Below are 15,053 nucleotides of genomic sequence, written 5' to 3'. Positions count from 1 at the left end.
TATGACTGTTGCTAAAACAGAATAAAAACAGTGATCTGTACCACTGTGCCTCCTCCTGACCTCTGCCCTCGCTCCCTTCTTCAGAGTACAACCCTCCCGGCTACCTGCAGCAGCCAACAGAGATGAACGGTCACGTTCTTGAATACACCACTCTACCCGGGGGCCCGGGCCGCATCAACGGCGGTGTCCACGGAGGCTACGGCCACAACGGCCCCATGTTACCCCAAGGGTGCCACCACCTCCACCACAAACTCCCCAACGGTTTGACGCTGCTCAACGGCACCAGTGGCCTGTTCTCGCCCGGCCACCCACACGGTCACGACGGCACGCTGCCCCACACCGTGCGGGACTGCGAGCACTCGCACCCTCACCACCACCACAGTAATGTGAGTTTGACGGGTTTTCAGGCGCCGCAGAGCGCTCTGAAGTCTGGATGCTTTATCCGTGTTGTACAAATATTAAATTACATGTGGTGTTTTAGGTTCAAATCCAGTGGTTTTTTTTTACTGAAATCTGTTGTTGTTGTTGTGTGTGTTCTTGTCAGGGTGGAGGCATGTACACAGCTCTTCCTCAAACCGAGTCTCCTGACTGCATGAGCTGTCAGAACTTCTGCAATAACAACAGGTAAGAGAACAAGAAGAGCAAGGTGTTTATTGATGTTGTTGCTAGAGACCATCTAGAGCAGGGGTCTCAAACACGTGGCCCGCGATCCACATGTGGTCACCAGGCTTTATCTTGTGGCCCTTCACTTGTTTTAAAATTTCAATGAAAACTGGCCCAAACTGACCAAAAATGAACACTATTTTATAATATTAATAATGCTAATAATAGGTTCAATATTTAATTATATATAAGCTGAAAAGTGTATAATCTTAAAAGTGTTTTAATTACAATTATCTACATTTTGTTTTGATCCGTTTTTGTTATTGTCAGGTTAATTTTGCATCATAAATGTATAAAAGTGTGCAATATCATCCTAAATATATTTAATTGCAACATAATGATGCATAATTTTGATTTCTACTCCCGAAACAGTTCATTTTTCCCTTATTTGACTGGCCCCCAGGTCCCTCCTGACCAAACGAGGCCCCTGATCTAGAGCTCATATTGATCAGAAAATGATTTACCTTCATATGATAAGTTATGTCAGAAAGTAACAATATGAAAAAAAAACATTTTTTAAAAGCAATATTAGTATCATCCAAAAAAAATATTAGCATCAACGGACACATAAGTTATAGCTTGACACTTATAAGCACCGAGCCAATACAATCATCAGTACGAGTGTGATACTGACTAAAATAAACTAGAACGACTATCGGGGGGAAAAATGTCACATTTGATTCAATCCAAAAAGCCTAAATATCACATAAATGCTTCACCAAGCATGGACTGTTTTTAACTCATGTCACGACACCCTATTTCTTTTTTATGGGAGCATAATATTTGTTGCTCATTTTTTTTCATTTTTAAATGCATCAGCATAAAAGTGTCGTTAGCAGTTTAATGGTTTAAAAGACGTAAAACAAAAATGACATTATGGGATTAATATCGGACAGTAAAGCTCGGTATTGAGCCGCCCCCAAGTGATTTTCTGTAATCGACTCATCTTTGCCGTCTTATTTCATACATCTTTTAGTTGTATGGGGAGAAAAGTTCATTTTAAAGTCTCAAAATAAAATATTAGCCTTGAAGTCATGAAGAAATGCTGGCATACATTAGAATTTAATTTCACAAGCTGCACACCGCCTTCTAAAGACATGTACACGCGCTAATAGGACCCTGCAGCAACATTCATTCATCTGGACGTCCCAAACAAACCATAACCATAATCAGTCAATGCATAACCCTAATCATAACCTAACCACAATTCTAATCTTAGCCGTAAACTTAACCAGTGCCTCGGGAACGAGGTTTATACCTCATCAGGACCAGGTTTTAATCTCCATGAGGACGACTGGTCCTGACAGAGTCAGTGTTTTTGCCAGAAAAGGTCCTAAAGAGGTAGCAAGTACAAGTATGCACACACATGCACGCGGACGCATCGATTTGCCCTCCTACTTGTCGTGTTTATGTACTTAAGGGTCTCCGGCATCACAGTTTACCCTGTGTGCACCCAGCCAGCAGACCTAATGAGCCCAGTGTTTATTTACCTCTGGCTGCTGGGAAAAGACAGGGGGTGCGGTCGCCATCCAATGGTGCGCTGCTCGAGTAGAGTAGAGTAGAGTAGAGTTTTGGGGGAAACATGGTGAAGAGCGCTGCGTGCAACTGTCTGCTTTTGGGAACTTCACCCGAGAGCGAAACCACAATGTGTCACAGTTATTTAGAGGCAGCGAGACTGGACCTTTTAATCTCCCAATTCAACTGCTGAATGCTTTTCGCAGCTGTGTGTGAGCGCTGTAGTTGTCATTGTTTTGCACACTGTTTGGGATTATTAATACAAGAGTTTTCTGTGTCTGGTGGGGGTTAAAAAAAGAAAACCCGCCACACATTCTGTATCCACAGTGAGGAAGAGCTGTAATGGTGCGCGAGTGTGTGTGACCACCTTATGAACTAGTGTCCCACTTTTCTAAACCCTTCCTCCTCTGTCTCCTGTCTCAGCAGATGTTACAACAAGACCAACGGCACTTTCTCCAGTGGCACTCTGCCGCTAATGCATCGCGTGGCGCCGTGCCAGCAGGACGGGCTGGAGATGGTGCCTCTCGGCCAGGTTTCGTCCCGGTGCCAGGGCCCCAACGGCCAAATGAGCTGTGGAGACCAGGAGGACGATGGAGGCTACCAGGCACTGGAGCACGGGGAGTCCTCGCCCTCCCAGCATTCCTGCTGTCTGGTCGGGAGCAATGAAAACTGTCCGGCAGACAACAACGGTGAGAATTTATAACCACAATGTGTTTCTCTCCTGGAACGTCTCACTGATTTTTTTTTTTTTTGTCCTGGTTATGTCATGTTTGAACTATTTGAAAGAAAAGTTGTCTGAATTATGAAGTTATAGAGAAAAGAATATATGAAAATTAGACCATATTTAGCTTATACCTTTCTGATCATGTTAAAAAAAAGGTGATCGTGACTGTAGTGCGTGACTTTTACATATAACTAAAGCAGCAGCTAACCATTATTTTCATAATCTGTTTCTCTGTCGATTATTTTCTCGATTAATCCAGTACTTTGGTCCGTAAAATGTCAGAAAATGTTGATTTACGGCGTTTACCAAGCCTGGATGTGTTGTTTTAGTCCACAAACGTTTTAGTCAGTTTTAATGATGATTTTTTTTTTGTTATATGGAACAAAAAAAATAGAAAATATTCACATTTATGAAGCTGAAAAATCTGAAAACATATTTAAATCATTGGAGAAAAAAAACTTAATTTATTAAATAATTAAATAAAATTAATAAAAGTTAATTAATCATTTATCAAAAAAAATTTTTTATGATTAATTTAGTAATCAAATAATCGTTGGCAGCCCTACATCGAACCAAATGTTTCCACACTGTCATGACACACAGAGGCAACAGCAACATTGCGTTTGCAAACAAGTTGGAGTACGACTGAAAACACAAAGAAGATCCTGTGAAAGAAGTCAATTCTACTGCGTAAAAAACACAAATAATCCTTCAGTCAGAGGGAGAGGAAGACAAAATGAAGAGCTAAAGTTGATTAAAAACCTGCATACGTTTTAGTTTTTTTTGTTTGGACCAGTGGGAATAGGATATAAGTTAAATATGAAGCCGTCTGTAGCCTGAGATCCTCAGGCAGAGTTTCTTTTATCTGTTCCTGAGGCGCGGATGAAAACCAGAAGTGACAAGAATTTTTAGAGTCGGAGCCTCGAGCTGCCTGAAGGAATCAGATCAGCAGAACCAGTGACCTCTTTTGAAGTTGCTTCTTAAAACATTTTTTTTTTTTTCCCCTGAATTAATTTTTCCCTCTTGCTGAAAATGTATCTTTGGTGTTTTTTTGTTTTTTTTAAATTACAAATATGTTTGTGCACTGCATAACTCTTATTAATGTAAAAATGAATACGTTTTAGTGGCAATTCAGGTATGGATTGGATTGGTTCATTGTGTGAGATAGAACTTTTCACTAACTATATGTACTCTCTAAATGCCTTGTTGTGTGGACATAATCAAAAATGCTGGTAGGACAGAGTTAGGCTGTTTCTGTCTATTTCCCAGTCTTTGTGCTAAGCTAAGCTAACCTACTTCACATTTACCTGGCATTAACCTTTCATGTAATCCTCAGGAAAATAGTGAGTAAGCACATCCCACTAAATGTTTCCTTTTAGGCATTAGAAGATTAAGTGGAAGCATTTATTTCCATGCAGGCCCTCGTGATTCAGCGCTATTGTTAAATCAAACTCTACACAAACTTGCTTCACCACCAAGTTTTTATATAATAACCAGTCCTTGTGTTATTTGCAGACAAAATATGTAGCATCGCCGCAAATTACACCGTGGAAATGTACCGGTCTTTTTTTAATACGAAGCCTAAACCATAACTCTTCTCTGTGTGTGTGTGTGTGTGTGTGTGCAGCGGAGGAGGAGCTGGAGTGTGTGGACATGGATGGGCCTGTGCTGTGCTGGGAGAGTCTGGGACTGCCAGACTTGGACTGTGACGAAAAGCACGGGTGGATCTCGAGCAGCAGCCTGGTAGGAGAGCTGATCCAGCCCGGCCCACAGGAGGTGTGAGCGCAGCGGGCCCACACACACAAACATGCTCCCCTGCAGCGCGGAGACAGACCGAGAGAAATATATATCGCCGTGGAAGTATCACAGTGGAAGGACGAGAGAGGAGCGGGCGACACAGGATAGTCAGAGACACTGCACGTTGCAACGGTGACGAGGACCGAAAACCGTGGATGGACTGAGCTGAGACGAGCGACGTGGGGAAAAAGACAGTGACGACATGAGACTGAGAGCAAAGCCAGATGGAAGGAACAAGGCAGAGACTCAAACCCCCCACTGGAGGAAAAGACTCTCATAAAAGAAACGAAAAAAACAAACTCTTTAGATGACTTATTTATTTTTTTGTAGTAGTAAAATATTATTTCATATGAATGTATCTGTTTCAAAGAAAAAAAGTTTGTCTTTTATATTATTTATGCCTTTTCGGATGAGAAATACTTTTTATTTTTTGTTGTTCTGACCTTCTGTTCCCCACTCAGACGTGGAGATTAGCAATTGTCTGTGTAAAGTTTTGTAATAATATAAAGAGAAGATATGGAAGAGTAAACGACGACCTATTTTCAGCGTCTTTCCTGCCTCCCTCCCCCACCTTTTCTTTTTTTTATATGAATTTCCCAGCCTCGGTCAGAACCATCGGGATTCGTGGCGGGCCTTTGATGTGGCTCCGCGATGGGCCGTTCCACTGCAGTGACCCCTGAACAGGGTGAACATTCCCCTCGCTGCTCAGATGAAGGCGGCTGCTCTTTGCTTCAGTGAATACTTGATAGCTCATCACTTTACGCAAAATGCACCGTTGCTCCGAGAGGAACTGTTGACCTGCTGGCCCCAATCAGTCGGGAGGGACAGGGCAGTTACATTTAAACAGAATAGTTGAGCACGGAGAAGCACTTTTCACACACATCTCGGAGTTAAAAGTGTCAAGAAGAACTAAAAGTTAATATATTAAACATCCCAGACCTCCTGCTCTCACTCAGTTGCTAAATGTTACGACCATTTGCATATGCACATAAGTTAAAGTGCAAAGTGCTTTATAATGAAAATAATTTTGAAAAAACAAAGACAATACAATGAAATGATTAGCAATGGAGGCTGAATAACTCTCCTGGTAAAGCTGCAGTGTCTTTGTCGTGGTTCTTCCCCCCTGCTCCCCCACCATGATGCTTAATATATCCTCTCCTCTCTCCTTTCACATAAAGATATTATAGTAAAAAGTACAATATTCAGGCTAAAATATCAGGTGTAAGTGTGTGTCGAGAGCCTAACTTGTCTTTTTATCTCGTTCTTAGTGAGAAATGATTGAGAACATTCCAGGAAGTAAAGGGAAGAGGAAGTGAATACTTAAAGCAATACTTCACCGATTAGCATTTAGCTTTGTATTACTAGAATAGGGGGAGTATTTTTAAAAATGGTGCTTCCCAACCTCAGTTTCCCCTGAGTTGAGAAATATCTTCATTCTTTTCTCTGTTACGTGCCCACCAGTGACACTTTTGGTCCTGTTAGCGTAACTGTTAGCAAAGATGGTGGACACTGTTTACATTCTGGGAATGAGGTCCAGTCCGTCTAAAAAGTGCGGAATTAGCATCGCAGTTTCAAGCCTCGGACCAAGTGTCACTGGTGGGCACGTAACAAAAAAAAGAATGTCTACTCAAGGGAAACTGAGGTTGGGAAGCACCATTTTTTTAAAAAAACTAACCCTATTCTAGTAATCCAATGCTAAAAGCTAATCGGTGAAGTATTCCTTTTAGCGTCCTTTGTTTTAACAAAAACTGTTTCACAAACAGCTACAAATGCTTTTCATGCTACTATTTGGATAAGATGACCCACCTCTCACCATGTTTTACCTACAATTAAGGTAAAAAATGTTTGAAGTAGGTAGAAATTGAAGATAAATTAATGATAGGTAAAATTGTTGTTTTTAATTAGCCCAGAATGACGCTTTTGCATTTATATCAGGATCTGGGTGAGCTGTTTGGAGGCCGCGATCTTGGACCCCTATGTTTTCCTGCTTACACAGGTTCTCCGAGGTGAGGGATATATCACACACTGTACCTTTTAATGGGGACATTACACTCATAATTTCTCAGGGACTCAATCTGGATTTGACACTTGAAGCTGCCAACGTGGAGTAGCGTCATTATTAACGTCAAACTGGACCGTGGTGCATCGTGTGTGATGCTCCTGTTGTAGTGGAGACGTCTCATTCATAAAAACAGCTGTAAAATACTTTCCTCTGGTCTCGTCCCAAGTCAGCCAAACCCCATTTTCTCAGGGCTCAAAACTCCTTCAGTGGTTTTAAAGTAATCTCCACGTTGTGCTGGCTGATTGCGCTGGATGTGGGAGTGCAGCGGGCAGATGACAGCGCTGCATGGCTGTGCTTCGCTGAGGATGGCTGTGGTGCAGGCTTCACATGCCTGGTGCCTGTCTGCCTGCGTTTGTGCCAGAAGTCGGCTGCCAGTCCTCAGGCCCCCGGCTCGCCTGGCATCTCTCCTCCCTCTGATGGTATACGGGTTATTCCTGGCACATGGACTTACTCGCCTGCTGCTGAGGCGTGGCGTGGCTTCTTCCGACTTGTTATTTTTAGGCTCGATGGAGGCTGTTGTGCTGCCGGGGCTGGTGCCATTCTTTTCCCCAGCTGACTTGACTTAAACTCGTTTTCTTCCTCCCAGAATAGCCCGCACAAGTTTCTCAGGGTTCTAATTCTTTCTTTTTTTTCTTTCTCTTTACTCTGATAAGGATTTTGAGGAGGGAATCCACAAGTTGAAGTGAAATAAGCCCTTTAACTCCCAGAATAATGGAACGAGAATCTTATCTTTTGTTTTATTTTCAGTGATTTGTGTCCTGCTGTCATTAGGCAGAAAAAGGAACTTAACAAAGGAGAGGAAATGAAGCTGAAAATGAAAGAGGAACGGTGCGGGGTCGGAGAGGGGATGCTGACAGATGCAGGCTGGGCTGATGGGGAGAAGATAAGGCCGGGGTTGTGTCCAAACGAGCTGCTTCTCCATCTCCCACGTCTGTCAGTCGACACTCTCCCTCAGACCTACCCTGCACCCTCTACCCACGCAGCTACACCCCTTCATTAAGGAGCCCATGGGAACAAGAAAGCTTATTGTCCGCCCTGGAATTTCTGCCCCTTGCTGCAGAGCCGACCTGTTAACGCCAGTCCCTCAGCCCTCCGCCCACCATTCTTCCTCTCTCTCTCTCTCTCTCTCTCTCCCCTCTCCAGCACGCCCTGAATGAATGCGATTCTTGTGAATCGGGCAGTGTGTTGTTAACTCGCTTGATTCAGCCCCAGAGCGGTTTCATCCTTGAGATGTCACAAACCCCAAATGAAGGGTGTTGTGGTTGGCCGAGCTCCAACAGAATTCCAGTGTGTCCCTGCAGATGATGAGCTCACATGCACTAAAAGACTAATAATCTAGGTCCTCCTCCCCCGAGAGGATATCTGCAGTTTATTTGTAATCAGGCTCAGGCCTCGGCGCATGGAGATGCCGCGTAGCTGATGCGCTGGAAGTGCCGCGCTTGTAAAACTGATGCGTTTGTCGACTGCACCTGTCGGAGTGAATCATCTTTAGTTCAGCTGCATCTATAAAACTGCTCCCATTTCCTCCCGTCAACAGACTGAGACCTTGTTCAAACTGCATTTGCACTTTTTATCAAAAGTGTCGTTACATAAAAACAATGTCTGTATGTTAACATAGATGTAGTCGCCGTCCAGTTTCAAAACTAACTTCCAAACATTGTGATATGACCACCACCATGACCATGTTTATGCAACCAGAAATTCACCAACATGACCTGGCAACCAGGAAACTATTGTCTTATTTGACTCTAAATGGGAACATAATCTACTAAATTGACATTATATTCTATTGGAGAAGACTTGAAACTAGTGATTGAGACGATTAACTCCTCATGAAAATATTTACTGATGTTAGAAATCATAAGGTAAGGAGGCTCAGTTTCCCTTAGACTTCCATGCTGATGGACTCAACTTTCACTAAAGTCGCCTCCTGGTTGCAGTTCAGTATATTATTGCCTCTGTTTTGGCCTCATCCAGCAAACTGGAAGACCACATCCACTTTTTATATATGGTCTGTGAAAAAAACATCTAAAATTAGATTTATTTTTCCCAACATGAGTCAAATGTGCTTAAAACTTAAAGTGAGACACAATGACGAGGTCAAAATTGCGTTATATAGTAGTAGTAGTTCCCTTTGTACTACAAGAAAAAGTTCTTCACTGTTCAAACAATCGTTTCTTGATATGAGACGATGGAACATCCATGTGTCTACCGTTACCAAAGCAACCAGACAGGTTGTTGGTGTCTGCCTTTAAAAGATCTGATATTCAGTCTGAACAAAGAGCCTATTGATGATGAGCATGAATGTGCATTTTATCATGCTTATTTTAATATACGCAGAATTAGTTAGGAGGACGTTTCATTGTATACGCACATGGATTTCTGTCGCAGGCGTTTGACAGAACAAAGGTTCACCTGGAAATAATTCAGGAAAGGAGTCCTGAAGGCCTGAAGCGCTGGCATGGTTTTAAAAGTGCGCGATGTGTCTGAGGACGTGTCTCATTCTATTTAAAGTGACAACACGAGGTGGTTTACAAGCATCTAATGCAATTAGAGGAAGAAAAACAGCACCGCGGGGTGGTGGTTGGGATTAAGGGACCGTAATGAACGTTATGATTCAGGGGAAAAGACATGAAATAGTGCTGTCTAATAAACCCTCCACCATCCAGATGGATTTAATAATCGACACAGAGACGTCTGCATGGTGAAGCATTTGAAATGGAAACCGCAACCTCAGGTCTACGCGGTGTCACGCTGTGTAAGTTTATACGGCTACAAAGATTGCAGGAGACAATAGTGGAGTCTGTCACTGATCAAAGTGATTCAGTGTGTGCTGCAGTCCAGTCTGAGTGTTAAGAAAAGCAGCTCATCCAAACGACAGAAACATTCATCCTCTCTCTTACCTTTAAACGTTTAGTCACGGAGATCGCTGTTGTTTATTTGACCAGGTTTTTCCATTTCTGCAGCTGCTCAGAGACAATAGAGCTCAATGGAAGTGCGTTCAACGCTAAAAAAAACTGCATTTAGTTGCATTTAGTTGTTTTCCACACACACTGACTTCATTCAGACTGCAACATTATTTAGACAATAGTCGTTTATTTACAACAGCGTTCTCTGATTTTTTAAACCCATGTGTTATAATGTAACAAAGTATCTGTACTTTATTTATATTTCTAGCAACTTTTACTTTTACTCCACTACATTTCCTCTATCTTTGTTACTCGTTACTACCAAATGAAATCTGAAGAAGAAGAAGTTGGTAATTGTCTCTATAGGGAGCTGCTTTACACTACACTTTTCATCCATTCACCCATTCACAAATCTTTCATACCCATTCACACACTGCAACATGGGGTTAAATGCCTTGCTCAACGACTAGCAGGGCCAGGAATTTAACCCACAACCTTCCAGTTGAAAGACAACTCGCCCTACCACTGAGCCACCATTAAGACATACTACTTAAGCTACCATACTTAAGTAATATTATAAAAACGTCATTTTCTGGTAAGATACTTTTTTTTAAAAGTATCCCTTTAAGGTACTTATACAAGACTGCTTAAACCTGAATACATATAATATAATATAATATAATATAATGAACACATTTAGTATTTTTTATCATAGTCACATTATGTAGATGCAATGTAAATGTCTTAATCTGATTATAATCTCTTATTAAGGGAAGTGACTTAATGTTCCCTAACTTGTTAACAGGAATATGAATGAAATATTTTATTTAACAACTCCCGGCACACGTTATAATGTGAATAATATCTTATTAAGGAAAAAGTTGAGAGGTGGATTCATTTGTTTATGCAAACATTTAAAGTTAAAGTTTATGTGGAAAATACAACTTTTTTTTGGTCTTCTTGTGGAAAGATAGCTAAATATGGATCAGGATCCATTGTGCAAATCTTTGGTTAAACTTTATTAAACACCCCTGTCTTTCAAAGTCTCCCACAATGCAGTGTTTCTGTTAAAGCAACGCTACGTAACATTAGCAGGATGTGCTATCGTTATTGCTAACGGAACGTCTTTTAAATGTACCTTCAATTCTTGAACTCCCTGGGTCTGATAGTAGAAGATTGTACAAATGTTGTGTTCTAACTTCTCTCAGTGTTGCTAAAGTGACTGTACATAGTGCAAGGACAGGGGTTCCGGTTCAGTCAGTGACCTGAGAACATACAGTCTCTTAGCTCCTGTTTAAAAAGGACACAATTAACCAACAATGGCATCAAACTACAGGAACCACATTTGAGAATATGCTTTTTTGGAATTTTAGACGAACCAACTCGCACACAAAGATCATGAACTGAGGTTTTGAAAAGCAGACAGTGATGCAGCTGTGAGACCGATGTGACCAGAGCGGGAGTCATCATCAGTCGTCCTCCACATCCAGCCGGGTGGAGTAGAACGTTACCCTGGTGCCGTCATCTGTGTCGTACAGCGCCTGGCAGGTGAACGTCCCCGCTGAGTCCCTCCGAAGCTCCTCTATGACTAAAGCAGAGGTGTGGATGGGGATCTCCATGCGGCCCAGGCTGCTGGACTGAGGCTGGAGCCACGGGCCGTGTCCGTAGTTGTATGCCACTGCTACGTTATTATCACTCCCTGGTTTGGTGAAGCCCCAGATGAAGATGTTGGGCACGGTGGAGCCACATTCCAACGTGACCGAGCCTCCGACTGTCGCTGTGACGTGGGACTGGATGTATTCCACCTCCTCCGGGTCGAGTATCTCCAGACCTGAAACATGACACAACAAAGACTTCTCTGTCAACAAAAACAAACGTCCTCACGCAGCAGTGACAGACGATTATCAGGACGTTTCTTTTCTCAGGTCATTAGAATGGACTATGTGAGCTCTGGAGGATGAACGCCACATAATTAGACACAGTCACAGTTTGTGGCAGATGAATTTTTCATTGTTGGCTGTGCTTGGCAATCACATGAAACACTGACATCATCTTGCACGACAGAGGAAACTCTCCTCGCCCTCAACTTTCCCCCAAGTTAACATCCTACTTTTCTAAAAGTAAAGTGCAACGAGGAGCCCTTACCTCTTAGAGGGAGAGCCAGCCAGCAGAGGAGCAAACAGGAATAAGGAACCATCCTCAAGACTCCCCCAGTCAAATCTCAAATCAGGAGAGGCTATTTAAAGCTTTTCACAGTCTCTTCTCCAGTCCACACTGCGCTGAGAGCAGCTGAGCGACGGCTGCAGGGACCGGCAGTGAGAAGTCTCTCAAACGACACTGAATTTACTTTGAATAATTCATCAACGCCTCCACCTCCCAACGGTCGCTCCATTCCGCCCGTCTCTACTGCCCTCCCAGCTCATGAATGGGCTAATGGCCCGACCTGAGAGCGAGCGGTGTAGGGTGTCAGGACGATGCCGCCGCTTCATATATTATTGAATAAAGTGGTGAAGATAGCCTTTTTAGAAATTCCATCACTTCCAATGTGAAATTAAAACAGGGGACGGCACAGGTGGGGGCAGCAGCGTCCCACACAAACACAAGCACGCTAGTTATTTACCCTGGAAAAAGCCACAATGTGGTCTACTGTGTGTGTGTGTGAAGCAGTGCACAAACTGTAGCACAGGTTTTTGCATAATTCATTTATGGATATGTGACCCAAAACATTTAAATGCTTGTGAAGTAGGACACAACTAAAAAAAATAAAGTTCAATTAGTTATTAAAGTAGGTACAAAAAAAGTCCTTTTCCCAGAACTTTCGGTTAATATTTAGGCCTGTGAGCTTCAACAAAACCGGCTGCAGCCGAGCAGTGCAGCCCATAAACCTGCTCTCACTGGAGGCAACGCCAGACTGAGGAGAAGGCTCTAATTAGTAGAGGCTTAGTGTTCCGCTCTTTTGGGGGGGGTAAGAGCGCGGGACTATATTTAGAAAGCTGCTGGAAGACAGACAGATGTAATGAAGAATGTGATATAAAACAACATGGTTTGTGAGGTCAGTGTGGACTGGCAGATGAAGTCAAAGATGTGTCTGTGAAACACTGAGAGAGGAGAGGAAACACACATGACTGAGCTGGAGATGATAGAGCAGCATTTTCTCTACATTTACAGTAAACAAACATCACTTTGCAAGGAATTAACACATTTGGGGTGATTCTTAGTGTCTTATTTTGAAAATAAATAACTACTTTGAAGGTCCTTTTAAGTTATATGGACTCCTTAGGACGTAGCTTAGGGCAGTATCCAGGTGTCTGCAGTATAGCTCCCATCAAGAATCCATTAGAAATTTTTTTATCTTTGAAACAAAGAGAATAATAAGGTTTTACAACATTCACAACCACTGATCAAGCTCTAGTTCAGGGGTCTCAAACTGAAATGACTTTGGGGGCCACTGTGTTTAGTGTGGTCATTATGAGGCCGGTCAAGTAAAAACAAAAAGGAAAAAAGATCGAAATTATCATATTTATGATGATGTTTAACATTATTTCAAAATAAAAGTGTTTGTTTTGATATGGAACGATACATAGTTGACACTATAAATGTATTTATGATGCAAAATTAATCTATTAACATACATAAATAACTCATTATAACTTGATATTAAGTGGCAGGCCGCATGAAATTCAAATCATTTTTAGAATCCTCTTTGTCACGATCCTATCTCAGATCTTTGTTTTATTTCTAATGTTTGGATTTATTTGGACTTTAATTTCTCTGATTTGGTTTGGTTTTTATGGTTGTTTTGTTTTGGATTTCCTGTTTTTATTTTGACACTTCCTGCTTTGTATGTCGCTGCATCACCGCCTTTTATCTGCTCCGCCCTAATTAGATTCACCTGTGTCTCGTTGTCTCTCCCTTTCATAGAGTGTGTATATAAACACGCCCCTTTCCCCTTTGCTCTCTGCCTGATTGTCTGTGTTGCTTTTTCCTGTTTTGCTGTTGTGACTCTGGTTTGCTCCCCGTGTCCTGTTTGGACTTCTGTAAGTTTTGTTATTTTTAACTTTACTGCTGATTTTGATCTGTACTTCCCCCCTGAGTTGTCCTGCTTCACATTTGTGACACCTTTAAAGTCTCCATGGCATTAAAGATTCAGCATTTAGTGCTGTAATCACACCTGCATCACTTAAAAGTCACCTGCATGCCTTTATACAACCTAATAACATAACACAACATTTGTGCTCAATCATTAGCATTTGTGACTGAAAGTTATTCATTTATTTATTTATTTATGAACTCGAGCATGTCTCAAGCAAACCTGACCTAATTGGCATTTCCACAGCAGATATTTTGGACAAATCCATAACATTATTAGCGTTCCACTCCAGGTTTTCACGAGCCAGGGTCGTGCTCAACATCAAATACTTGACACTTTAACCAGGAGAAGCTGCTGTTTCTCCTGAAACTACGTGTTTCCCATATTTTCTGGATGTGATCGTGTGAAGTGATTTTTGCACAGAGCTGTACATAAAGATGTTAAATTTGAATGATGGACAGAATTCATTTTTACCTTTGCACCCCTTCTGAAATATTAAATCCAGTGATAGTAAATCAGGTCTTTAGATAAAACGTTCCACAGTGTCATTCAACAATTCTGGGCGCAGTAAAAAAAAAAAAAAAATGAAAGAAAATCTGTGAGTGCTGCTTTGCGTCACAGACCGTCTTGCAGCTGCTGCACTGGCCTATAATGTCTAAGCTGTGACAAAAGAGAGACGGAGAGTGATTTGTCATTAATGGGAGCAGCAGTAAGTTCTTTTTTTTTTTTTAAGAGCTGACCAAATTCTTTACTGGTGAAGCACATCCTTCTTTAAGCACTGCAGTCCTGCACACAAGGGCCTGCCACATCTGCTGGCTGCCTGCCTGATTTGCAGCCTGGCTGCTTGCTACTTAAAAAAAAAAAGAAAGGAAAGAAAGAAAAAGTGGGACGGAAAAGGACACAGTGACTGGAAACTGTGAGTAGATGAAATAGTTGGCCTTAGAGTGGGGGAGAGTTGGTGATAAAGGGAAAGTTGCGTCTTATCTGGACCGTCTTGGCCTCAGTAAAAGCTTTCAGGTGCAGTGCCCCATTGAGCAGATCCGACCAGGCCGAGCTTGAGCAACATTTTTTTTTTTCCCTTTATTCTTGGCAGCAGATAAGAGAACAGCATCAGACCCAGAGAGCTGAGACTATATAGGGATCTGCATAACACATCACAGCCACCCCAACATGTGCCACCCGCCCAGGCTGTGAGAGCTTGGCAGCGACGCACTTTATGTGAGAGCAAAAAAGCTGGCAAAACAGGTGGGTTCCTTGAGTGTGCCCTGTGATTAGATCAGTCATTACCACTGG

General features: G+C 42.2%; 2 protein-coding genes across 5 annotated transcripts in view; one reads left to right on the top strand and one right to left on the bottom strand.

Moving 5' to 3' along the window:
* The window catches only part of cdon (cell adhesion associated, oncogene regulated), a 34,995-nt gene extending 29,764 nt beyond the window's left edge, over nt 1–5,231 (top strand). For 2 of the 4 annotated variants that reach the window (XM_058633977.1, XM_058633975.1), the window contains exons 16-19: nt 85–386; nt 545–624; nt 2,605–2,867; nt 4,530–5,231. In XM_058633977.1, coding sequence (XP_058489960.1) covers nt 85–386; nt 545–624; nt 2,605–2,867; nt 4,530–4,684 — 800 coding nt within the window. In that variant the 3' untranslated portion in view covers nt 4,685–5,231. Of the gene's footprint in view, nt 1–84; nt 387–544; nt 625–2,601; nt 2,868–4,529 lie in introns of all 4 variants that reach the window. The other 2 variants (XM_058633976.1, XM_058633973.1) reach the window with 1 other exon arrangement.
* Nucleotides 5,232–10,512: 5,281 nt separating this feature from the next.
* Nucleotides 10,513–12,069, bottom strand: LOC131462989 (V-set and immunoglobulin domain-containing protein 10-like 2). The gene is made up of 2 exons (XM_058634590.1): nt 11,816–12,069; nt 10,513–11,501 (listed from the first exon to the last, which is right to left on the bottom strand). Exons 1-2 carry the CDS (start codon nt 11,865–11,867, stop codon nt 11,140–11,142), a joined length of 414 nt encoding a protein of 137 aa, XP_058490573.1. The 5' UTR covers nt 11,868–12,069; the 3' UTR covers nt 10,513–11,139.
* Between the last annotated feature and the right edge of the window lie 2,984 nt (nt 12,070–15,053).

This window comes from Solea solea, chromosome 7 (genome assembly GCF_958295425.1).
Source record: "Solea solea chromosome 7, fSolSol10.1, whole genome shotgun sequence".
Taxonomy (NCBI): domain Eukaryota; kingdom Metazoa; phylum Chordata; class Actinopteri; order Pleuronectiformes; family Soleidae; genus Solea; species Solea solea.
Note: the sequence above shows the minus strand (reverse complement) of the source record. Positions and strands in the feature narration are given on the sequence as shown.

Coding starts and splice junctions, on each gene's coding strand:
- LOC131462989 (XM_058634590.1), bottom strand. CDS start 11,867: ATGGTTCCTTATTCCTGTTTGCTCCTCTGCTGGCTGGCTCTCCCTCTA. Junction 11,502..11,815: donor GCTGGCTCTCCCTCTAAGAG/GTAAGGGCTCCT, acceptor GTCATGTTTCAG/GTCTGGAGATACTCGACCCG.